At 42.1% G+C, this 24,502-nt stretch overlaps 11 protein-coding genes across 11 annotated transcripts; 5 read left to right on the top strand and 6 right to left on the bottom strand.

The window, feature by feature from the left end:
* Window positions 1–72: 72 nt before the first annotated feature.
* On the bottom strand, window positions 73–2,233 carry V1514DRAFT_323512 (transcription factor CRF1-domain-containing protein). The gene has a single exon (XM_066926256.1). It carries the CDS (start codon window positions 1,805–1,807, stop codon window positions 305–307), a length of 1,503 nt encoding a protein of 500 aa, XP_066786197.1. The 5' UTR covers window positions 1,808–2,233; the 3' UTR covers window positions 73–304.
* On the top strand, window positions 2,193–5,630 carry V1514DRAFT_365185 (mediator complex, subunit Med16). Its single transcript, XM_066929804.1, has 7 exons — window positions 2,193–2,731; window positions 2,787–3,147; window positions 3,212–3,346; window positions 3,396–4,113; window positions 4,181–4,291; window positions 4,343–5,104; window positions 5,171–5,630. Exons 1-7 carry the CDS (start codon window positions 2,670–2,672, stop codon window positions 5,548–5,550), a joined length of 2,529 nt encoding a protein of 842 aa, XP_066786196.1. The 5' UTR covers window positions 2,193–2,669; the 3' UTR covers window positions 5,551–5,630.
* Window positions 5,428–6,694, bottom strand: V1514DRAFT_323509 (uncharacterized protein). The gene is made up of 3 exons (XM_066926255.1): window positions 6,195–6,694; window positions 5,858–6,136; window positions 5,428–5,801 (listed from the first exon to the last, which is right to left on the bottom strand). The coding sequence occupies exons 1-3, from the start codon at window positions 6,603–6,605 to the stop codon at window positions 5,712–5,714; spliced, it is 780 nt and encodes a 259-aa protein (XP_066786195.1). The 5' UTR covers window positions 6,606–6,694; the 3' UTR covers window positions 5,428–5,711.
* A 916-nt stretch (window positions 6,695–7,610) lies between these two features.
* On the top strand, window positions 7,611–10,015 carry V1514DRAFT_274078 (P-loop containing nucleoside triphosphate hydrolase protein; the record flags this gene model as incomplete). The annotated part of the gene is made up of 5 exons (XM_066924841.1): window positions 7,611–8,561; window positions 8,627–9,445; window positions 9,494–9,614; window positions 9,678–9,832; window positions 9,902–10,015. 5 exons carry the CDS (start codon window positions 7,611–7,613, stop codon window positions 10,013–10,015), a joined length of 2,160 nt encoding a protein of 719 aa, XP_066786194.1.
* Window positions 10,016–10,486: 471 nt separating this feature from the next.
* V1514DRAFT_349591 (uncharacterized protein) lies at window positions 10,487–12,056 on the top strand. The gene is made up of 4 exons (XM_066929376.1): window positions 10,487–10,646; window positions 10,708–10,925; window positions 11,016–11,162; window positions 11,227–12,056. Exons 1-4 carry the CDS (start codon window positions 10,603–10,605, stop codon window positions 11,781–11,783), a joined length of 966 nt encoding a protein of 321 aa, XP_066786193.1. The 5' UTR covers window positions 10,487–10,602; the 3' UTR covers window positions 11,784–12,056.
* Window positions 11,824–12,893, bottom strand: V1514DRAFT_323502 (uncharacterized protein). Its single transcript, XM_066926254.1, has 3 exons — window positions 12,239–12,893; window positions 12,111–12,182; window positions 11,824–12,051 (listed from the first exon to the last, which is right to left on the bottom strand). Exons 1-3 carry the CDS (start codon window positions 12,738–12,740, stop codon window positions 11,945–11,947), a joined length of 681 nt encoding a protein of 226 aa, XP_066786192.1. The 5' UTR covers window positions 12,741–12,893; the 3' UTR covers window positions 11,824–11,944.
* A 1,208-nt stretch (window positions 12,894–14,101) lies between these two features.
* V1514DRAFT_274445 (RAI1 like PD-XK nuclease-domain-containing protein) lies at window positions 14,102–15,518 on the top strand (the record flags this gene model as incomplete). The annotated part of the gene is made up of 3 exons (XM_066924856.1): window positions 14,102–14,629; window positions 14,694–14,781; window positions 14,848–15,518. 3 exons carry the CDS (start codon window positions 14,102–14,104, stop codon window positions 15,516–15,518), a joined length of 1,287 nt encoding a protein of 428 aa, XP_066786191.1.
* An 86-nt stretch (window positions 15,519–15,604) lies between these two features.
* On the bottom strand, window positions 15,605–17,948 carry V1514DRAFT_300662 (uncharacterized protein). Its single transcript, XM_066925533.1, has 2 exons — window positions 17,061–17,948; window positions 15,605–16,994 (listed from the first exon to the last, which is right to left on the bottom strand). Exons 1-2 carry the CDS (start codon window positions 17,878–17,880, stop codon window positions 15,802–15,804), a joined length of 2,013 nt encoding a protein of 670 aa, XP_066786190.1. The 5' UTR covers window positions 17,881–17,948; the 3' UTR covers window positions 15,605–15,801.
* Window positions 17,949–18,718: 770 nt separating this feature from the next.
* V1514DRAFT_323496 (Aspartate/ornithine carbamoyltransferase) lies at window positions 18,719–20,160 on the top strand. The gene has a single exon (XM_066926253.1). It carries the CDS (start codon window positions 19,013–19,015, stop codon window positions 20,081–20,083), a length of 1,071 nt encoding a protein of 356 aa, XP_066786189.1. The 5' UTR covers window positions 18,719–19,012; the 3' UTR covers window positions 20,084–20,160.
* A 183-nt stretch (window positions 20,161–20,343) lies between these two features.
* On the bottom strand, window positions 20,344–22,353 carry V1514DRAFT_340144 (uncharacterized protein; the record flags this gene model as incomplete). The annotated part of the gene is made up of 1 exon (XM_066929014.1): window positions 20,344–22,353. The coding sequence occupies one exon, from the start codon at window positions 22,351–22,353 to the stop codon at window positions 20,344–20,346; it is 2,010 nt and encodes a 669-aa protein (XP_066786188.1).
* Window positions 22,354–22,579: 226 nt separating this feature from the next.
* Window positions 22,580–24,264, bottom strand: V1514DRAFT_287537 (ergosterol biosynthesis ERG4/ERG24). Its single transcript, XM_066925224.1, has 4 exons — window positions 23,852–24,264; window positions 23,121–23,798; window positions 22,964–23,047; window positions 22,580–22,912 (listed from the first exon to the last, which is right to left on the bottom strand). The coding sequence occupies exons 1-4, from the start codon at window positions 24,192–24,194 to the stop codon at window positions 22,713–22,715; spliced, it is 1,305 nt and encodes a 434-aa protein (XP_066786187.1). The 5' UTR covers window positions 24,195–24,264; the 3' UTR covers window positions 22,580–22,712.
* Between the last annotated feature and the right edge of the window lie 238 nt (window positions 24,265–24,502).

Genomic DNA, 24,502 nt, shown 5'->3' with positions numbered 1-24,502 from the left:
AGGGCAAGGGCAAAAACGCGTTTGGCACATGCTCAGCGCTCAACAGATCAACAACGTGCGCTTATGGCGCAATTCTTGAAACCACAAACTGTATTCATGAACAATTTTAAAGCAAATCAAATAATCAAAAAACACCGAGCTCGCTAATAAACTATTCCACAAGTCCAATCCAAGCCAACAACAAATGACCCATCCCCATTACAGACGCATAATTTTATGATTTGTATATGTGTTTCCGTAGTTCTTTCTATACATGATATGACCCGTGCGCCTGCTGTCCCCCCCTCCCCCCTCCCCCCTCTCTTCATATGCTTCTATACTGCATGCTCGACCGAGTCCGAAATGCCGATAGCGGAAACCGACTGTGAAACTTGCCAGCCCATACCGGCGTCGTTATCGGTCCCGACGTGGCCCCTGAAGACAGCTCGTCGTCCTCATCATTATCCAGCTCGCTCATGTAGATGAAGTCTTCCATCGCCACCGCGCCCTGCTCGGTGTCGCATCCAAAATCGTCGGCAAGATACGCCATTTGTCGGGCAAGCAGTTCATTATTTCGCGTGGCCGCCAGCACGGTCGGCGAACTTTCCAAATCGTTGTGGCTCATTTGATCGAAATCAAGCTCGTCTTCGCCTCGAGGGTACGGCGGCGGGCTTAGCGTTCTCGTCGTAAGTCCGTTTATGATCCCAATGTGCCTTCCCGCCGGCAGCACCCAGCTTCCCAGTACAGGCGGCCTACTTGCAGACGCTGGCCCAACAATGATCTCGGTCGCCCGGTGGCCTGCCTTTTGATGACTCGGAGGTGGAAGGTTTTCATCCTCATCTGTAGATTCGCCGTCATCGACTTCATAGTAATTCCCGTTACGGCGTATGGAAATGTCTAACCCAGACGACACGTCTTCATTCTTTAAATCGAACGCCTCGTTTTCTTCCTCATCTTCATCTGAGTCATCGACATTGCCATTAAACGTGTTTTGTCGCTGCCGCCGGCGCCGGCGAGACTTCTTAAACTTGGAATCACCATTTTGATCATCTTCACTAGTTTCGCCAGACGAAAACAGGTAATCAAGAACAAAAGAATCGTCATCAGAGTCGTTATATGTTTTGGGAGCGGATGAAACGATGTGTTTCAACACAGGATCAGCCTTATCAACAAAGAGGGTGTCTGTAAATGACAACTCATCATTATCTGATCGTGAACTGCTGTCGGACGACATGTCTTCGGCGAGAGCAACTGTGATGATTGCATGAGTATTGTCATCGGTAAGAGAAAGTTCCTCCACTATCGCTGCCTCTTCTTCGAGCTCAATCTGTTCGTCATCTTCCACATCATCTTCCTCAAAATTCTTACTCAGATTAAGGTCATTATTATCATCGTCGTCATCGTCATCGTCTTCGTCGTCATCATTATCATCACCATCGTCGTCCTCGTCCTCGTCTTCGTCGTTGTCTTCTTCCTCGTCATCGTCATCGTCATCTTCCTCGTCATCTTCATCGTCCTCATCTTCTTCGGCTGGCCCAAAAAGACCGTCAAACTCTATTGAGCCCATCTCTGCGACATCGGCATCAGCAATAATGGCAAAGAGTTGAGAATCAAGAATATTGTGACTGGATTGAAAAACCGACGATTGTTGTGCAGTGCTGTTCCGTCTTCTTTTGGGAGAATGCACCATAGATTTTGTACGTGAACGATCTGCCGGAGCAGGTGCTCGCACGACAATCTCGGGACTGTCGCTGCTGTCTGAGCTGTACGGATTATCGTAAACCGGCCGTTTATTCTTGTGAGGTTTCCTTCGTATTTGAGAAGACATAGATGTATGTAGTTCTTTTTGGTCTCAATTAGATCCTTATACTTGTTTGCGTTTTGTTTTTTTTTGTTCTCTGGCGCTATAGGCTAGGCGCAGTTGCGCGCCTAATGGTCGTTCGTCGGATGCTCTTTAGAGAACCCCTGTCTGTGGCTTTGCCGTGTGATTTGATTACTTTCTTGAGTTGCACTCGAAATAAAGAGGAGTAAAATGAATTAAAAACAAGTATATCCTTATAATCATCGAGAACTGCTTGAATAACGGTTCTTCAGTGGAGCGTGCGGTGCCGGAAGACTAGCCTATTGATATCGTTGACCGATCTTGAGCAACTTCCCAAAAGTAACAGATATAAATATAGTTTACAAATTTTTTTGGGTGGTTGGGAGGAATTCTCAAAGCTCGAAAACGGCCGCCCCGGTTAAGGTTTGGCCTGTAAACCTTAGTTTTTGGCTAGTTCTACATATATCTCCGAAGCAACTTCGTGCAGGCCAATACATAATATATTTGGTATTTTATGTGGCAGAGGAAATTTAATGTGCTCACTTGGTTTAAGCACCGTACTTGAATTTGGACCATTGATGTTGTCCGTGCTTTTTGTGGGCGGTGGATATCATCAGATTTTGGCTAGAAAGGGCAACGAACCCCGGGCCAAGTTACACAACTTTAACACTAATATTCAACTATTATTTATTGTACAACCAGCGACCACTGTAAAGTAGAAATCAACACGTCGTGGTGCTCAAAAAATACATATCATGAAAGCAGCTCAATGCAGCTAGATTGAAAGCAATTTGATTTCGACTGTATATTACGTATTTCTTTCAATCTACATCATCAAAGGTCCCGTTGACCAGATCTCCCCAGCAATATGCAAAACCATGTCGAACATGAAAGGTGGCCTCAAGAGCAAATAACCGCGAGACCAACAAGGTATTTCTTAAAGAAATACAATCACCATGTTACAACGTTCTTACTTTTTTTTTAGTCGAATAGCTTGGTCAAATCTCGGGCTTATTGCGTTTGCTCCGCCGTCTTCTGCTGATCAAGCTCGACAGTCGACAGTGTACACCACCTACATTCACTGCACGGATGGAGACAATTGGTCACTAAGCCAGCCCACGGCTTTGGATGATATAAGTGAGATTCACGGCTCTTCACCTATTGTACATCTAAGCTGGAACACATTCGGTACAGAATTAGCGGTTATTGATGCCAACGGTCTGCTCTCCATCTTTATGCTTCATAGTATAATTAATCAACTTACATGCATATATCGAACGACCTTACCACAAAATGAACATCGTTCTGAGATTGTTGGATTTAAATGGCTTAATAGCAATAAGCCAGTATGTCGTCAAATTTTTTTTTCTATGTTTTTTCTTCTAATGATGTTCCATTTTAACATGTCAGATTCTCGTCAGTAATCCCGCAACCAGGCAGGATGACATGCAATTCCATTATAACATTCACAAAACTAACCTTTTTGGTCCATGGCATCCTATAAATAATAGGCAAGCCTGCATAGCGGTCACACGAAATGGCAAGGTAAGTAGTAGTGGTTTGTAAATGTAAAGTTTTCTAAGTTTCTATGCAGATAAAATTTTGGTACCAGAACGAGCAAGGATTTGTCGAAGTTGTTCACGACTTGGATCCCTATTTATTTTCCGAGGAATACTACACTCTTGCATCATTTGACTCTGACAGGGATAACTCTCTAGTTTTGGCTACATACTCTCAATATTCCCGTCGTCTAAAAATATTTCGCATTACGATACATTGGAATACTTCAACAAGTACTATCAACATATCCAATAATTCTCAGCAGGTTAAACCTAATGTCGAACTCGGATCAATTAACATAAAACGGATTTATTGTAACGAACTAAACTGTTTAACACATAAACAACGAGTTCTACAATGTCTTAATATTATATCTCCAGTAAATCATCCAGAATCTCGTTTAATTATTTTTGCTACTTTCTGCTCCGAAGATGGTAGCACTATTCAAGCTATCGAAGTGACAAGCTTACCTTTAACGTTACATAGTAACTTTGATGCACTAAATCCTCAAAGCAATCCAATCCCAGACGACCAAAACGACGTTGTATGTTTTAAAGAATGCATTGATACGGATAAGATTGCAACAGGGATTGTATCACTGAATGCAGATAACCTCTTGTTTTTTCATTATTTAGATGGCTCAGTTGAAATGAAGCACCGGGGCAATTTTTCAGAAATAAATCCTACTTTAAACTCTCACAGCGTTTCTAGTTTATTTGATGCTGGTTTTAAATTTGCTGTCGCTGAACCTGGTATGGAAGAGGGAGAAAAAAAAAGTAAAATTAACTAGATACGTTTGCATGCTAATCAGATTTATAGCTCTTCAAACTGCGATATCTCCCAACATGGTAGCATTTGTTATCCTTACTCCCACGGGTGAAATCAAGTTATATCACATGGAACCTGTTGATAAAGAACAGAACGATGACTGTGAGGATTTAATTACTAGTTTGTTAAGTTTACAGAGCTGACCGTTATTAGATATCACATCGGTTTCGGTAGCATTGGCACTTAGGCACACCATATCTTGCTATAGTAATATTTGCTGTGAAGACTTAATGTTAATTGCCAATTCAGAACTAATAAAATCGCATCCTGATTTCCAATTTTTGGTTTTACAGCAGTGTCATCGAGCTATCGGATTCTCGCTTGATCTTCCAAAAGACGTGCAGGCAGATAAGTTTTTGGTTCTGCCGTCATTACAAAAACTTCTTAGCTTTCAAGCATGTATTGGAAGTCGAAAAGGCTGGACAAAGAGTCCGGTCAGCATTTTTGCATGGGCAACATTAAACTTGAGATTGTTTTCATTTGCATTGACGTTTACTTTAAAAGCGACCCATCAAAAGCAACCAGGTCAACCTGACAATGAGATAGGATCTGATACGTTAATAACACTACTTGGTCTGTCAAAATGGTGTGTTGACTTTATGGCATTTCTTCTACAAGATATATACGAAATATCAAGAAATCCGGATCAACCTTTGCCGCCAAACACGTCGTCGGTAGCTTTGGTATTGCTTTTAAGCGCAGTACCGCGACTTTTGCTTCGCTATACTCTTCGTGGCTTGCGAGGGCTCGAGCAACTCGTGTCTGGCAACGTGAATGTTGATGGACCGTTTTCAAACGTATCACGAGTTGTTTTTGACGAACTGGATGAAATTCTTCGGTCAGGACCGGTTCAAATTACACAATTCGAAAAGCTAGTTAACGATGTGGATGTTTTAATGCGCAATGGATATTCAGGTATGCTAATTTTGTGTAAATCTGCGATCTATGTTCATATTTTAATTTTTTTTTTCTTTTTTTTAGGGACCGATCGACTAGCGATTGAGCACGCATTGTTTTTTAAAGGGCAAATCCCGCCAGAGTTGAATATTATTGTCCAAAAATTTCGAGCCACGTTTCTTCAAAAATACAAGCAAGATATTGATGGACAGGTTCTGTATTTTTATCCGATTTCATGGCTCGGATTGAACGAACTCGAAACGTACGATTCTTCGTTATTTGAAATTGATGGCATACGAAAGCAAATAATGACAGGCGAAACGTCAACTTGGAGACGTTGCGTGCGGTGCGGATCTGTGACTGTAATGGATAACGTTGGACATTCAAAATTTCCAAATAATTGGACAGTTGCATTTCAAAGAACATGTATTTGTGGCAGTTCTTGGGTGAAATATGAAGAGTGAAAAAAAATATGTATTGGATCATTTGACATTTCTAAATAAATCTGAGTGCAATGTAAATTAAATAAGAGTGGATTCCGGGGGGGAAAAAAACAAAAATTAAATTTAAATATTCAATCTGCCTTTGCATCGCAGTAAATCCCACACTTTATAGCAAGTTTCGTTTAATTGGAATCAAATGTGCGAGAAGCTTTGTACTCAATGAATTCTTGCAAATATTTAGCTCTTCCGGTATCGGCTTGGGCTTTCAACTCCTAGCTGAGGTTAGTTTCAATCAACAATACATGACACAACCGCTCCAAACACTCACATCTTTAGCAGACTGCGATAAATCTTCATAGAGTTTTTTAGAACGATGACTGCGCTCGGTAAAATCCAACCCTTCAAGCTCTGTGTTTCCTTTAAGAGATACAAGAAACAAACCATATGCGCTGTACGGGCCTCTCTTGGGTCGGTTAGGATCCTTCAGAGAAATTTTTTTTGGATTTTCATTATAAAGATTGATAGATTCAATTGAAGTTTTCGTAAAAAAATCTTTGATTTCTTTATTATATCTGGCAACATCTTCATGGGCTTGTTTTTCGTAGTGCTAGGTTCAGTTAACGTTAGTCTTCAAAAATACAATATTAAGAAACAAAAACAAACACCTTCTTATCAGTAGCACTGAGCTCGTTGAACTTGACTGATGCAAGCCTAATATTATCAGCAAATTTTTCCTTTTTGCTGTTTCTCAATTGTTCTGCCAAAAAGAATGCCCAGGTTGTACGTGGGAATCTTGGCACCGCCCTTCGGGCTAACTTCGGTACGGTAGCCGTCTTCTCCTTTTCCGCTGATTCGGAACTCTTCGTACTTGTTAATTTTGCATTCTTTCCCTCAGTTTGTTTTTTTGGCTGGGATGCAGTGTTGGCAGCGTTGGCCAAAGAACGCAACAGGTACAAAGCGCAAGTCGTCCTGACCACTGGTGATTTAACCGGACGCGTCATGCCAGCAACACCAACGTGCTGACGAATGACAGAAGTCGCCTGACGAGCGGTTTGTAAAGTTAAAGAAAAAACCATTAGTTTAAAGCTTGTCTAAATGAGTCCTGGTAATGATCAATACAAATTTAATGCTACCAAAAGACGGTTGATCAACGTGACACTGGAATGGATAACCTATAGTTAAATATAAACAAACATCGCGGATCATTTGAGGGTTATGGTGTCATCGCCAAACATTTGGGTGACATTCAGGTTAACCTTTTTCGAATATAATAAATAAAAAAAGTATAGAATTCTTGTCAAGGCTAAACCACAGAACGCCATTAATTTATAATGAGTGGTTATTCGTCTTCTCGGTCGAGAGGGAATTACGATCGCTCCTATGACAAGGAATGGGACCGAGATAACGATAGAGTGCGCAGCAGGGATAGGCGATATAGAGATTACGAATACAGTAGCAGGGATCATGATCGTGATCGCGATCGTGCTAGAGTCAGAGACAGAGACAGAGACAGAGACAGAGACAGAGACAGAGACAGAGAAAGAGAAAGAGAAAGAGACAGAGAAAGAGAAAGAGATCGTGAGAGAGATCACGGTAGAGATCGCGACAGAGACCGTGAGAGAGATCGTGAGAGAGACCGTGAGAGATATCGTGAGAGAGACCGAGAAGGAGATAGCTATCGACCTAAACCTAGTGATCGTGACAGATCTTATGCTAGTCGTGATCATGAAAGGGAACGTAGTGAACGCGATAAAGATTATGAAGATAGAGGCCGGCTAAGGGACGAACGAGGAGATGAGCGAGACCATCGGAGCAGAGATTCCAAGTCGCTTTCTCCAGAGTCCCGCCGAGCCCGTGAACCAAAAGAAAGCAATGAAAGCAACGACTCTATTCAAGAGGTGGGTGATGTATTGAATGTAGATTCAGAAGTTTACGGAACTGAAGATGAGCGTCTTGAAAAAACGGGTTTGTTGCCTCAGTCTACAGATGATTCCGACGTCAATATCAAAACAAACAGTCGTTTGGATGATGACGTGGACAATTTGGAGGGATCAGATCAAGATGAAGATGAAGATGATCAAATGCAGCAAGTGACAAAGGATGAAGATGAGATTGATCCCTTGGATATGTTCATGTCAACACTGGAAACGCAAAATGAAATTCAGGATGATAAACCTAAAGAACGCGGTGCACTCTTTGACGAGGAAGACGATCCACGAGGAGAGTCTTTCGAGCTCAACCCAGATCAGGTTTTGTCGCTAGCTAGTAAACCAAAGAAAAAGGATATTCCCGTTGTTAATCATAGTAAAGTGAATTATGAACCGTTTAGAAAGCAGTTTTACGTCGAACCAGCTGAAATTTCTCAACTTACGGAAGCTGAAGCTGATGAAATTCGGCTTAATTTGGACGGCATTAAAATTAGAGGTCTTGATTGTCCTAAGCCGGTTCAAAAATGGAGTCAGTTTGGAATTCCTGCGCAAACCATGGACGTCATTAAAAACCTGGGGTATGATAAGCCAACATCAATTCAATCTCAGGCTATTCCAGCAATTATGGCGGGAAGAGATGTTATCGGTGTGGCAAAAACCGGCAGTGGCAAAACTATTGCGTTTTTGCTTCCAATGTTCAGGCATATTAAAGATCAGCGGCCATTAGAACAGTTAGATGGCCCTGTAGCAATCGTATTAACGCCTACTAGAGAGTTGGCCGTGCAAATTTTCAAGGAATGCAAACCCTTTCTGAAAGCATTAAATTTAAAAGCTGTTTGCGCGTATGGCGGCTCGCCAATTAAGGATCAAATTGCAGAGTTAAAACGTGGGACCGAAATTATAGTGGGCACTCCCGGTCGAATTATTGATTTACTATCAGCAAATGCCGGAAGAGTCACAAATCTTAAACGAGTTACGTATATCACGTTGGACGAGGCGGATCGAATGTTTGACATGGGGTTTGAGCCTCAAGTTATGAAGATTATTGGAAATATCAGGCCAGATAGGCAAACGGTACTATTTTCAGCAACATTCCCCAGACAGGTGAGTTTATTAATGTTTTTTTTTTTTTTTTTTAAAAAAATAGCTTGACGGTTAATGAATTATAGATGGAAGCACTTGCAAAAAAAATATTATTGAAGCCGATTGAAATTGTTGTTGGTGCTCGAAGTGTTGTTGCATCTGAAATTACACAAATTATTGAAGTCCGTCCTGAAAACACCAAATTCATTCGTGTGTTAGAGCTACTTGGAGAGCTTTATAATACTGATGAGGATGCTCGGACTCTTATATTTGTAGAGAGACAAGAAGGTGCAGATTACCTTCTTAAACTTTTAATGGCTCGCGGTTATCCCTGCTTATCAATTCATGGTGGAAAAGATCAGATCGATCGTGATTCTGCAATCTCGGATTTTAAGAATGGAGTTGTGCCGATATTGATTGCCACTTCGGTTGCAGCTCGCGGGCTTGACGTCAAACAATTGAAACTTGTCATAAACTATGATTGCCCGAATCACATGGAAGATTACGTGCATCGAGTTGGACGAACTGGTCGGGCTGGAAATACCGGCACCGCGGTTACGTTTATTACTCCTCAACAAGAACATAATGCTGTCGACATTGCCAAGGCGCTTCGATTGTCCAAGCAAGTTGTACCCGAACCAGTGCAGAAACTTGCTGATGCTTTCATGGAGAAAGTTAAAGCTGGAAAAGAAAGATACAACACAGGATTTGGAGGGAAAGGTCTTGATAAGTTGGATGCAGATCGAGATGTTGCTCGCCGACTTGAGCGTAAAGCGTATGGTGAAGATGACGAAGCAGTGGAAAAGGCCAAATCTGACGACGAATCGGAGGATGAAGGACAAGCTGCTGCACCAAAACCTGCCACGTCTTCGTTTATGGACGAACCTATCATTGTCAAGAGAACGGTCAAGCCAAGCATTGGCGGCGGAAGTGCACTCGAACGTGCTCTTCAGGCATCTTCCCAGATTGATAGCAAGCTTAAAACATCTGGAACTAAGGCTGGCGCGGCACCTGATAACAAAGGTCCTGATGCAGGCGAGTTCCATGCGACGTTGGTTATCAATGACTTCCCGCGTAAGTGTATTTTTATTTTATTAATGAGATTATTTTTGCTTTTTATTAACAATTATACGACAGAGAAAGCAAGATGGGCGGTCACAAACAGAACTAATATTGCCAAGGTACTTGAAAGTACTGGAACTTCTATTACCACTAAAGGAACATTTTATCCGGCAGGAAAAATGCCAGCACCAAATGGGGATCCGAAGTTATATATTCTTGTGGAGGGCCAAGTATGTTTTTTTTTTTTTTTTTTTTTGGAAATCGTAAAGGTAAAAACCCAATACTGACAATTATGGTAGACTGAATTGGACGTTTCCAGCGCTATGCATCAACTGAAGCAATTACTCACTGAAGGAACTGTGGCTGCAGCTGAGTCTGAGAGTCGACATCCGGGAAGATATACTGTCGTATAGATGCGGTTTTAACGTTAAATAAGTATGCTAAACTTGTCATTCTATTGTCGACTGCAATAACAACCATACTTCACTTGGTCAGCATATGAGCAAATTATAGGGTGTCACACGTTCTTAATGTGACAGCGAGAATTAAAAAGAAAGTTTACGGCGGGGAGGAAAAAACAGTTGTTTTTACATACGTTTGTTCTTCTCTCGCTATATTTATATCTCTTGTATAGAAGGACCACTTCAATAACGTTTACAGCTTAGGTCTCCGTTTTTTTTTTTTTGGATCTGATTTCGCGCTTGATGGAACCTCGCCCCTGATTTTCCCATTTATATCTGTCGGTATAGCATAAAACAAAAAGCTTTTTTTTTTGGATTGATTTACAACTTCTGTTTATATTTCTGTAGCTACTTTTTTATTTCAATGTGCGTATATATAACTATTTTTATTTGATTAATGTAAAATTGCACGAAATCCCAGGATAGTTGGCAAATTACCCCTGAAAACATGCTCAACTTTGGCATTGTCAGAAAATGCTAGTTATATGGTTTTCGTCGTAAAAGTCAACGCACAAAACCTATCATAAATTTGTTTAAAGATGAGCGGGAGACTTGAAAAGACCATCGAGAGAATTCGGCAAAGGTAAGAACGAACCGAAAAAAATCATGTCAAAGAAAACGGAGTGGTTAATTGCAAGCAACAGGATCGCAGACAAGGAGTTTTACGAAGCACATCAGGCACTGAAGACGGTCGCGGCTCGATACATCAAGGCTAAGCAATACGATCAAGCTATTGAATTATTGTATCATGGTGCGCAAGAATTATTACGTGCTGGTGAAGGCGGTTCTGGTGGCGACCTGTCAAATTATTTGATTGAAACTTACAGAACAGCGAACGTTCCCGTCGAGGGACAATCTAAAGGTTTGGCGCGGCATCCGTAACTATCAAGTTGATGAACCCCATTTGGCTGACTTTAAATACCGGGAGTATGGATTTGATTTTTTTTTTTAGCACGAATTGTTCAATTATTCAAGTTGTTCAAGGAAGGGGAACCTCGAAGAAAGGAATTTATTAGTGAGATCAGCCAATGGACGGCTAGTGCTGGCCAGTTTGGTGACACAGAATTAAACCATATAATAGGTACTCAGTTTGCGAGAGGTACGTTCGATTTTATGAGTCAAAGAAGAAAAAAAAATTATACTGAAAAAAAAAAATGTTACAGAGGATTCGGCATATGAAGCAGAAAAATACTTATTAGTCGGAACCAAGGACAGCGTGCCCGTGCTTGTTCAATTATTGTTTGATTGGTTTTCAGAAGATGAGCAAGCCGGCACGGCACCTTTTTATCTATCACGAGCAATTTTGGGATACCTGGCATTAGGTAACATTCGGGATGCCCGAACGGCTTCGGATTTGTTTATATCGAAATTGGTTGCTTCCGATCGCATTCCTGGATCCACCTTGGTCACGTCGTCTGTGGACGGTGATGCCGTCACCGTGTTTGCGCAATCACCGTTACTTGATTTTTTGCAATTGCTTGTGCGAGCATGCCAGCGAAAGAATCCGGACATGTTTAAGCGGCTACGGTTTAGGTACAAAACTCAACTGAGTGACGCGGGTGCGTTGGACGAAGCACTTGACAAGATTGGCGAGATTTGGTTTGGCATTCGAGTGCAAAACCAGGGCAACCTGTTACAGGACCTTATGGGCAGCCTTTTTTCGGGCGGGTCTCGAGGAGGGAACAATCCACCGGTTCCGCAGATTGCAGATCTGGAATAGGGCAATTTATTCATTTTCAGTCAACCAAATAGAACCCAAGTTTCTTGCAATGAAAATTGTGATTTAAAATTATACAACTACAATTTTATAATGATGTTCCAGTTTTTAAAACTCCAGTACTCCCAAAAAAAAAAAAAACTGTTAATGAAAATGTACGTTGGCTATGCCATGTCTGATGATTCTTCAATTTCAGGTTCAAACATCCACATGTCGATATCAAGATCTTGAACCATTTTTTTTAAATCCCGCTTGACCAAAGCCTGTAATTCTTTTCAACGTAGGTTAGCCTTGAACTTATAATCGAACCCGTCTGACATGTTTGCTTACTCGTGTCTGCCAGTTGAGTGTCAACATTATGATATGTAGAACGTATGTGTCGTCGTATGCGGTAATCCATAGCTGTCATGCTATCGCATTAGTAGGTACATGCAAACACAACCCCGGAACGTTCTTACCCTCTGCCTCTTCTATTGATTCGTCCAATAATTGATCGGTATGTAGCATCACCAAATCAGGTTCACCAGTGACGGGGTCGCGAACAATGATATCGTTGCTGTTTTGTAATATTATCGAATCAGCAAATGACGACGACGATGGTGAAAACGACCTAAAAGCGTGTGACACGGTTTGTGACCTGGCTGCATGCGCATGACGGCCGTGGATATCGGAAACAAACCCGGCCCGGATCGGCAATCGCTTTCGGATCCGGTTTGGCGACAACTGTGGTGGTGCGGCAGCACTTGCAGCACTTGCAGGAGAAGTTACCGATTGATCTGGAGTGTGCACGGGCCGATAAAAAGTTTCTTCTGATACGGTTGACCTTGTATCAACAGCAGCGGCTGGTTGCGCGTGACGCCGGCTTCGTATTGTGGGAGTATCGATGCTGTCGGCGGGATCAGGTGTCGAGGTTGAGGCAAGTCGGCGAAGCAGTCGCCGGCGAACGTCGTGTGTCGCCATTGATAGCTATAGACGTGAACTGAAAAAAAATAAAAAGAAAAATACAAAAGAAAGTATTTATTCAAATGGTGAAGTTGCTAGTGTATGCAACATGGGTTAACTTTCTGTTATCCTGGTTCGTTTGTTGTTGGTAATTTTACCTTTATCGCGATGACTTGTGGGTGCTTATGTTTTGTTATTACGCTTGTTTCTTGTACGTTCAGACATTTATTTTCCAGGGACATTCATCAGAACGTCCTTTTCTAGCTAGAATAGAGTAAAAAAAAAAAAGAACAGCCAAACGAGGCAACAGCATTTTAAACTTGCTCTTATTTTTTTTTAATGATTGAATTTAAAACTTGCATCATATTTGTTGCCGTCTAGTTTGTTCCCGAACCTCCTAATGTTCTTTTTCATGCCACGGTCCAGCACCGGGATCAGGTGAACCTACAAGCTGATGAATCGTTTTACTATTTATCTGATTTGAATTTGGTTTGGCCGGAAATGCAGAGTCCTGACAATGGAATCTTTAGTCACTTGTTAGAGAGACGTTTATAGGACATTATATGCCCCTGATTGCATGTCAGGAGAAATTCGTTTCGCACTTCTTGTAGACATGTGTGCCATCATTGTGCTACTAACCGCAAGGGATAGTGGACATTCTGGTATTTCTTGCCACGAAAAAATATCTATATATATCTTTTCCTTTTTTTTTTTTTTGATTGAACCTTGATTGCAACAACTTAATATTGAGATATTTTTTCGTGGCAAGTGATACCAATAATGTCCACTGGTAAAGAAGTTTTCGGGTTAAATTTCATTGCTATCAGTAGTCAGTTCATCCATCGTTTCTATTATTCGCCATGAAATGAATTCTACCTGATCTAATGATCAGAAACATAATCTAAACGGGTAAATCTATCGCTTTATTGTAGGCAGGGTGGTGTTAGTAGATGTGGTTTCTGGTCCGATTCAAAATCAGATCAAATTATGAACCGGCTTCATGGGCTTGTATATTCACTTGATCCCGGTGCCTAAATCGGGCCATAAAAAAATCTTTTTCTTGCGAATTCGGCAAAGGAAATTGCGAGCAAACTAGATAGCTATAATTAAATAAAAAAAAATAAGAACAAGCTCAAAGTGTTGTTTATATGGTGACTGTAATACAATATGGTGCCCGACGCGACTCAAATATCAAAATTGAACCATTCTTCGTAGTAAATACATAGAATCACAATCAAACCAAGAGCATAAAAAAAATACATAGTCTTCCTAAGAGGACCGAAAAAATACCATATATACTTTAATCAAGGGCTCAATATTTAATTAGTGAAAGCCAAAAACAAAAAAAAAAAAAAAAAAAAAAAACATATTTTAAAATAATGTCATATAATCAGCCAAATTTTGGCCGTCATTATCAACCTCATCAACATGACAACGGGCCACCAGAATTGGCAAATATTTTGCAAGCTTTAAATGGCAACAGCGGTAATGATACACAACAGGCACGTCCTGACTTTACGTTACCAATCAGTGCAAGATTGCGAGGAGTACCCATGCGGCAACCTAGAGAAATTACAAGTTTTTCGTATGATGAAGATCGAAATCTTCATTTAGATGATTCGTCAATGTCATATTTTTATTTATTAAAATCAGATCTTGCATTATCATCATCATCATCATCATCAGGCGGGATTGACCTGTCGGATGGATTTCGAGAATTTAAGAAACGGGATGAAAATGTCGATGAACATTTGGACGGATTATTACTTTCATTAATGGATCTGGAAAAAAAGACGGACAAGAAAACGACCGGGGACATTATAACGTTTAGAGGATTGATTACCAAATTACTTTGCTTGCCATATTCCAGAAACGATCCGTTTGAACTAAACGCAACTTGGTTTGACGTGAGTCCTTAACATGACGTGACAAAAAAATTGATTTAATTACATCTAATAATCTCATCATTAGGGACAATTATTTATTGAGGAAAATTTGAATTACAAACTTGCATCACAACGAAGATTAGATGAACGGGGGGAGATCATGACATATTGGGGTAAGTTGGTAATTTAAAAAAAAAATTTTTTTTTCCTTTTTTTTCTTATATTTATAATTAAAACAGGGTATAAATTTGAATCAATCGCGACCATCCCGAAATCATGGAAAGAAAGTTCACGACGCGAAATTGAAAACCGGCAACATCAAGTCGTGAATAATTATAGTCAATATTGCTCGGTTGTCAAGACCGGTCTTGGTGATACCCGACTTGTTATTGGCGGCGAGGTTGATTGCGTGTACGATTACAAGCCATCAGAACAACTCAACCAAGAAGTAACTGCCGAGTTTTTTGACAGCGCGCTTGATCACTATGTCGAATTGAAAACAAACAAGGTCATTCAAACTGACAGGGATGCCAACTTGTTTGAGAAAAAATTACTAAAAATATGGGCTCAATCGTACCTGCTTGGCGTGCCACGAATCGTGATTGGGTTCAGAACCGATCAAGGATTTTTGCAAACATTGGAACAATTTGAAACTCAAAAGATTCCGGCCATGATTAAAAAAAGTAAGTACTCGGATTCACGATCAGCTTGGGACGGGGTCGAATCCTTGGCATTTTTGGCTGCCGCATTGCAATGGCTCAAGACTTCGATCCCGCGAAACCAAGACGGCGTGGTGTGGAAAATTAAGTACGTCAAAGGTTCAGAATTTCTTTCGGTCAGTCGAAGTGCGGATCAATCGTTTCTTCATAAAGATTTTGTTCAATGGCGCAGGGAAAGAAATTTTATTTAGTTATAGAAGTATCATTTGGGGGGAGCGACAAAAAAAAGAGTTCTTGTTTGGTATTAAATGGGAAACTATATAGGCGTAATTTGTTTTTAATAAGGATACTAATTGTTTCGTTATTCGCTATAAACGCCATAAATAAAATCACGACGACAAAAAAAAAAAGGCAAAAACATTATAAACCAGTTACCCCTTCATCATTAATTAGAAAAGAAATCCCTCCACCGTACCCAAAAAAAAAAAGCACCTACATGTACGTCATGCAAAAATAAAAAAAAACAAACAAAAACTAATTTTCCTGAATTAATCGCCTCAAACTTGTGATAAACCCAGGATTACGTTCCCAAACTAATTCTTCATCAACGTTAACATCATCCCTACCAAGGAGTGAGTACAACGGCAAAGGCATGTTGTCAACATGGACTGAGCCAGAATCCGATTTTCCCATCTCAGGTTGATGATTTCCTTGTAGCGCTGCAGAAAATTCAGAAATTAACTTTTCTGCTTCGTTTTCAGCATTAATTGATTGCGAAAAAACCGAATATCTTCGCAAAACGATGCTACCTTTGGCAGGAATCTTTTGAACAATAAACGTACCCACTGGCGTCTCCAAATCAACATCGATCGTGCCATCGACATCAACTTCTGCCTCACCAGCAAAAAACATTCGTTGCAAAAGTGCCTTGAACACGGCGCCGTCGGTCACTTCGAGCGGGATGTCTGTAATCTCTGCAACCACTTGAATGTAACCTTCCTTTGTATATGAGCTTTGTGCCGGAGTCCAGTCATCGATCAACAAAACACCAAACTTGTCATTTTCATATAACATATCTGAAACACCTCTGATGCTATCAATCGCGACCGGGAAGGCAAGCTCATGCGGAAGTTCAATTACGGCATTAACCAGTGCCGAGATTCGAGGATACGAGTCATCATTTGGAGCACCACGGTTAGGCATGGTCAGCTTAACCTTGGACAAGCCGTATGACTTGATCATGTTGTCCAAGCTACCATCTCGGCTCGTGCGGCCGGGAATCGGGACCGGAATGGAAATCGCCGCAAGAATATCGGTCAGCCAAGGCGGCATGTCGCTAACCACCTGAGCAGGCTTGCCATGTACATATAACGTTATGGTCTCACCAGCCAAATACAAGCTTAGATATTTATCCATGGCGGTCGTATCAGTGCCAGGGCAACGTTGCAAAAACGGCTTGGGAATTTTTGCAACTTGTGACGAAACCTTAAGCTCGACCACATCCCTGGGATTAACTAGCAGGGCCTCCGAATGAGCAACCACCAAGTTTACTAAAAACTCATCATGACAAACGGGAGCTTCAATTATCCAATCCAATGCTGGTAAGTTTAGGTGAATAGGATATGGATTCTTTGCGACGGCATCAACCTTGACCATGATGCCAGGTTTCTCATTGCGAGAAAACGAAAATTCTGAAATTGAAAACGGAATAGCTCCACCAATGCCACCTAAGCAAATATTTAGATTTAAATCATTGCCCAAAAAAAAAAAAAAAAAAATCTTTTAATACATACCTTGGAACTTGATATCGTGAGCAACGTGATGCGTGCCAAGAGGAAGGATTCCAGATTGCAGTGGCAAATCTGCATCGCCACGAAAAATGGCTTCTTTCAAATTTCCTTGCAAATAATCACGGACAAGTTTTGCAATATCTTCAACATCTGCAATATCTTCAACGTTGCTGATAAAATCAATCGGCGTGACATGATTATCTCTTATATCAACCACGATATTCGGTACGGTGGCCCTGCCCAATTGATCGACCTTGCTGCCATCGTTTAAATCGACTTTTGAGATAATCATGAATGTATCCCTAACTTCGGCCTTGCGCATGATCGAGGTTGCAATGCGGCCCAGGATCCGCGTGGACCTGTCCTTAACCCGTGACGAGTCAAACGAGATTTCGCCTTGTACATGGGCATGTAAGCCCTCGGAAGACAAATCGAGTACAGATACAGAAGATATGTTAAGGTTGATGGCCTGCTTGGCGTACAGTACGGGAGAGTTCACTGAAACCGCATGCACGGTTAGCAACGACAGCAACACGCAGCACGCCGCGACCACGCCGATCAGGGCCGGCCATTTCAAGTAGTGAAACGCGCGCCTAGCCAGGCATGCTTTCTTGTGCTCCACGTTCCTGCCTGCAAAATATGACAAATCATCGTCATCATAATATCCCGGCGAATGAACCAATAATGCGGACTCGTCTGTGGCCTTGGGCGATTCGTTATTGTACAACGGCGGCGAAGCAGGCCGTTGATCAGAAAGGTTAAGATGAAGTAATGGCATATCTGATGATGTAGGTTCGTCGCTTTCACGCGAGCCTTTGGCCATGTCTTGTCCTTAACGTGCTGTTCAAAAAAAAAAAAAAAACTCCTGGGTGAAAGTTTCAATGATGAAATCGTGGGGAGCGCGGATGAAGCGCACTTATCATAAGCACAAGTGTTTGGTATGTTGCGTAGTTATGCTCCATTCATGTAGCATTAAGAAATCTTTGCTTTCGAACTTGCCTGACAAGGTTTTCTTTACAGCATGTATAACTAGTAAAGTCTTTTCTTTGAAAATTGGCTTTAGTATTTTTTTAAAAATTGATGTTGTGAATGAATTATTAAGTGGCATGCACACAAGGTTCAGCAGGTATAATCAAGAGTTGCACGATCCATTAACTAGATCATTATGATAAACGGATTTTACTATTTATGAGCATGATCAGACAGCAGACTGACCCAGTCATGACTGCCCTTTTTTTTTTTTTTTTTTAACGGTTATGGCGTATCTAATTCTGTTACCGACTCCAAGTGATTGAAAAGAACACGGGGTGGTGATTTATTTTGGAATAGTTCAAGCATTTGCCGTGCCGGATAATAATAAATTTACATACGACTCTTTAACAAAAAGGTTTAAAGTCTTTCTGTTAAGTAAAATCAGTATTTTTTTTTAAAAAAAATACTTTCCGGAAACTTCTAAACCTCGTGCTTGGCTGAAGTGCAATTGCATTGCAACGGTGACGGGAACCAGTCTCCAGTTATGGCATATTAAAATTCAATTCAAGTTAAACCCACTATTTTACTATAAATTAAGGAATCGTCTCGATCATTGCTTCGTAAAATTTATTTTTTTTCGCATAACTTGTGCATGAGGTTTTCCCCATAATTGCCCGGCACTGCAGTGATTTCAAAATCACAACCACTGTGATTAATTGAAATTCCCCTGTGATTTAATTTCTGTGACTCATGAATATATATATATATTTTTTTTTAATTTTTCAATTTCGAAGCAGATTGGTACCACAAAACAACCAGGATCGTAAAGTTTACTACAAAACATTTCATTAGGTCTTTTGATTAAAAAAAGACCTGTTTTTTTATAACAAGGAGAGAGATTAAAAGAAAAAAATTTTAGAATATACAAGGGATAATCAAAATCAATTGTAAGGAAATAAAAAAAACAAAAAAACCAACTCTACATGGCCTCGTTCAGAACTTCAATTAGTAGCGCTTTAAAGATTACCAAAATGTCATTCTCAACTTCAACACGAGCAACGGCATCAACGTCGTCATCGTCGTCATCGTCCAATTCTCCACGACATTTACTCACCATCGGTGACCTGTCCGCTTCCGAACTGAATTTTCTTGTCAACAGGGCTTCACAGTTTCGGAAGATCATCAAATCAAACTCGCTCTCCACGCAAGTCGACAAGCAAACGTTACTGGGTCACACGGTGGCATTGATTTTTTCCAAGCGAAGTACACGGACCAGGGTATCCAGTGAAGCGGCTATAAATTACCTTGGCGGGCACCCCATGTTTTTGGGCAAGGATGACATCCAGCTCGGCGTGAACGAATCACTCTATGATACGTCCAGGGTGATCTCATCCATGACGTCCAGCATCGTGGCCCGAGTCGGCCCACATTCAGACATTGCCGGACTGGCTGCCGCGTCGTCCGTGCCTGTGATCAACGCACTGTGTGATACCTACCATCCTTTGCAAGCCATCGCAGACATTTTGACCATCAAAGAGGCTTTCGGTCCGGAATTGCGCGGCCTCAAGTTGGCCTGGGTTGGTGATTCAAACAACGTCTTAAACGATTTGGCTATCGCGTGTGCCAAAACCGGCATCAACCTGTCCGTGGCCACGCCCGATGTGTACCCGGTCAATCAAGCCGTGTTCGACGTGGTCAGGCAGGCCGCGGCCGAGTCTGGATCGACCGTGCAAGTTGGTCATGAACCTAAAGTCGCGGTCAAGGATGCGGACGTGATTGTGACTGATACTTGGATTTCTATGGGTCAGGAATCTGAAAAGCAATTGAGATTGAAACAGTTTGCTGGTTATCAGGTCACAACCGATTTGGCCACCAGTGGTGGTGCTAAGCAGGATTGGAAATTCATGCATTGCCTGCCTCGGAAACAGGAAGAAGTGTCGGATGAAGTTTTTTATTCTGACCGATCGCTTGTGTTTGACGAAGCTGAAAACAGATTATACGCCATGTTGGCTGCATTGGATGGGTTTGTGGTCAAGAAGGGCAAGTTGGAATAGAAAGCATGATGCACTACCTGTTATATTATTACTATTATTAACTATGATTGTGAAAAAAAAATGCATGTACACCAAAACCAAACTAAACCAGACCAAACCAGACCAAACCAGACCAAACCAAACCAAACCAAACCAAAAACAGACCAGACCAAACCACAAATAATTCTGTAACCATCCATCCCACCATATTATCTAAAAAAAAAAAAAAAAAAAAAAAAAAAAGACCGACTCCGTATAATAAAACATCACCATTTCTTAATCTACTCCAAATCAACATATCGTGATTGATGCCTTGAAACTGTGGTTGATTGTCGCTTACGCTCCTCTTCAATTTCACGTAACCTCAACAAGTCTCGGCGACGGGACAGCCTATTAGCTTCTTCTATGCGACATTTTTCTAACCATTTCTCTCTTCTATATTCCATTTTTTTGGCTGCAGGATTCAATCCTTTGAGATCGGCAATGTATATTTTAATCTGACTACTCAACTTGTACAAGTTATCATCAGACCATTGATTGAACCCGATAAATTCACCGGCCGTGGAAGAAGAAGAGGGCAAGGCCGAGCTGTTTGACTGTGCCACAACAAGTTGTTCCCAGTTTTTATTAAACCAGGCTATAATGTTTTGATTTAAGGAATCAATAATGGCGTTCGTGCCAATCAACTTAAGATAGCAATCCGTGCCACGCCAAATCACGGTCGCGTTTGTCCTTTCCAATTTAGAAATGACAAGGCTAAACAAGTCTTCAATGGCCATGTAAGGAATCGATTGAGGCTTGTTATGGATGCCACGAGCAGCAGAGAAAACAATGCGCGGATCGGCAAAATGAACGGCCACGAAATCGACGCAGTAATTAAATAAAGGTGACAACAGGCTGGCCTCCCAATCTTGCCTAAACGCCGATGTCTCAGTGTTTTGCCGCAAATTATAAAGTCGCAGGTACAAAGGAATCACGTTCGCACCTGTCACATGCGCCTTGACGTCCCTGACCATATCAGCTCTTACTTCGACCGGCAGGGAAAGCAGGTTGCGCTTCCATAAGATTGAAATATTCTGATGCCTGGACAGCCATGCGATGCAAGGCTTGTATAATGTCATTATGCTATTTTGATATCCTATGCTTGCAATGCCTGGTAACAACTTGGCGCATTGCAAACCAATGCAAGAAAACCCGTGTGCGATCTTAACTAGGCAATCAGTGACCCATCGTTCGAGTGATTCAAGTTGCAAAAACTTGGCCGCCACTAATGCGTCCACAAACGAATCCAAAATGTCTTGCGTAGGCGGATTAATATCGGTCGAACATTTGGATGAATTTAGGTACCGCACAAAGTCAGTCCATTTCCATGAAAACAAAAGATCAGCGTCGTCAAGGTAAATGTACTGCACGACAATGGCCAGTGATAAGGGCGTGAAGTACTCGCTTGACAGCACGTGCTCAACCAGAGTGGCATCAGCAAACGCGGACCGGAACATGGTACTGAAATACGGCACCCGCAAGTCAAGCAGAAATTTGTGGATCGTGAACGCCGCCGTGGGCTCGCCTTCGATCCGCAGAATTAGATCACCACCGAAAACGGCATTCAAGTTTGAAATGGAAAATAGTGATGATACTGAAACGGTGGTAATGCCTGTGTTGTCGTTATAGTCATCGCCGTCATCACCGATGCTCTCGCTACAATTACCACCATAATCCCCGTCACGGGAGTCGTAGTCGGCACTACCATATGAATCCGGCTGCTTGGCAGTGAATACCTCATCAAGCGCGTTCAGCATCTCGTGCTTGCCGCCCATTTTTTCCCACAGACTGCGCAGCACGACCGGACGGTAGCAACCAGCCACCAGCTTACGCACGGCCAAATCACTTTCAGTCGTGGCGGCCACGACGACAATTGTGTAGGGCAAGCCACAAGCGCTGAGCCGGGGCAATGTCACGCCACGGTGTACGACGTTCACGGTTGCAGACGACAAAGCCTGTCCTAACCTGGCCAGCGGCTTTTGGTTTATGACTGCGAGTAGAGCCGAGTGCGCCCATAAGCGGGGAGGTAGCAACAACAGTGCAGAAGATGACGAGGACGACGACAGGGACGACGAAAAGGAAGAAGAAGAAGACAATGTTGTGGCCGTCATGGATAATTCGGGCATTAAAAATAGAACGTCGGCATAGCTTTGTTCCGGGTGCTGATGAAGCCACAGCAGCTGATCTTCGAGGGCGACCGAGTCGGCGGCGGCGGCGGCGGCAGCAGAGGCCGCCGGAGGCACCGGCATCCTCGTATTTGATATCATTAGCAGTTAAATATACAATAAGCAAAAAAATTGCTGTCCAGCACTTCAGGAAGAGGAGAAGGAGGAAGATGATGGTGGTGGTCAGAGGAAGGGCTGGGAAGGTCAATTAAGCTCGCCGGAGTCCGGGCTGGCTGAGCAAATGTCCCAATGCGTCATAACCCGCACCCGCAACTCACGCTTACCCGGCCCACACCAGGCAAAGCTTATTTTCAATTCACGAAACATGCTTTACGTTTAAAAATATAAATAGTTACATCAATAATAACTTGTATCCGCTAGCACTAATATCGTCATGTGCGTGATGCGTGTATGCGCATCGCCATTTTTAATGCTGCCCTTTTTCAATACACGTACGGAATGATCTTCCACCTCACAATGCGCTTGTATTCTTTCCAATCGTCACCATATTTGTGGCTGCATTTGGCCTCGTCTCTGGTTTCACGATGGATAAGCAAGATGGCAAAATAGATTGAATAAAAGTACGTGACCGGGGTCGAGAACCCAGTCGGCAGGCACCATGCGACTGACATGAGCCAATCACCTAATCATTGTTAGATTAGGGAAAAAAAATAAACACACTCGATTCACTTACCAAAGTAATTGATATGACGGGCAATTCCCCACCAGCCAGTAATGAGAAGCTTGCTGCCGGACTTCGTCTCGATATATTTCAGGTCTGACATCAGCAGTCAGCATGCATTGAAAAAAAAAAAAAAAAAAAAAAAAAAAAAATCCGCGTCAACACTTACGCGCCGTAGAAGCATCACCTTGCCTGAATGCATTCTTTTGAGAATTCGACGACCGGAAAATAAAGTATCCAATCACGTCGAGCGCAACCACGCCCGCCACGCCGAGCCAGCCGAGATTAACCGGGTTGAACGCCAGGAACCGGGCCTGCAACGTGTACGTGAACGGCACGAGGGCCAGGTCACCGAACGAAAGCATGAATCCGAACCCGTCGGTCGTGATGTCAATCATGGTCAAATTTTTGGCTTCCAAAACTGCCGAGTCAATCACGTAAATAAACTGGAAAATGTTAATCAAAATAATGGAATCTGAAACGTATCCGAACATGCGGTATTGCAAATGCGTGAATGCCAAGTTAATAATGACCCATAAAAACAAGCCCGGTCGTAATTCGCAAAAGAACTTGATGTCAAAAGAACCGATGCGCGGGTTTAATTCTCGACCGATAAACCAATCAAACACGGCGTTGCCCGTGTTACCACCGTAGGCAAGAATGGCGGGCTTGCTGTAAGTAAACGATCGCAGGTAAACGAAAAATGCCAGGGCAAACGAAAACGCGATTGAGGCCGTGATCAAGCCGGCAAAATGGTCAACCACAAACACGAGCTCTGGTAATTTGCCTCGAGTAATGTAGAGCCTTGCCGTCAGAACGGTCAAGACGACAAGAAAAGTGTTGAGTCCTACATTTCAAGTTAACAACCGCCTACTTCTTCCCAATTGTCAAAAAATGTACCATTCATTTTATACTTTAGCTTTGTGCCATCTCGCAATACTGTGCCTTCCAGCACGCGGCCGGGCACAATGAAGTTCAGGGCCACAAGGGCAAAAAACCAAATTGAATAGCCAATTGCAGCATGCAAATCCAAAAATTGAGCACCAGGCTGACCATCGACAATAAAATACAGCACGTAGATAAGAACTGGCAGGCCGATCGTGATGCCGAGAGCGCCAGGCACTCCAAAGAACTCCTTTTCCGTGGTCTTGGGATTCAATTCTTTCACGACAGTATCAGCAGCAGCATCAAGTGCTGACTCTTCTAAAAGCGGCTCTGAAGATGGCGAAGATGTTGAAGCCATTGTTTGAATTTTTTATTTTGCTTTAACACTGGTAAACTGTGGCATATAACAAAAATCCGTAAGACGGAGGCGTTTATATATATATTTATTGTTCAACGTGCACGCCGTATTCGTGTTGGATTAAGAAAATCATCGTATTCGGAATTTCTGGGCATGGCCTCGCAGTCGATTCGTATTCGTATACCACGGTCAGATACGATATCTAGATCTATACGTAGACGAATCAATTGCTCGAAAAAAACAAAACCGACGTAATCATGGCCTTGCTGAATTGTACCTCATAATTCGTTGAAATTTAGACCTGCTTG

This window comes from Lipomyces japonicus (assembly GCF_038497905.1).
Source record: "Lipomyces japonicus strain CBS 7319 unplaced genomic scaffold V1514scaffold_1, whole genome shotgun sequence".
Lineage (NCBI taxonomy): Eukaryota > Fungi > Ascomycota > Lipomycetes > Lipomycetales > Lipomycetaceae > Lipomyces > Lipomyces japonicus.
The sequence above is the reverse complement of the archived record's forward strand: the minus strand, read 5'-3'. Positions and strand labels throughout refer to the sequence as shown.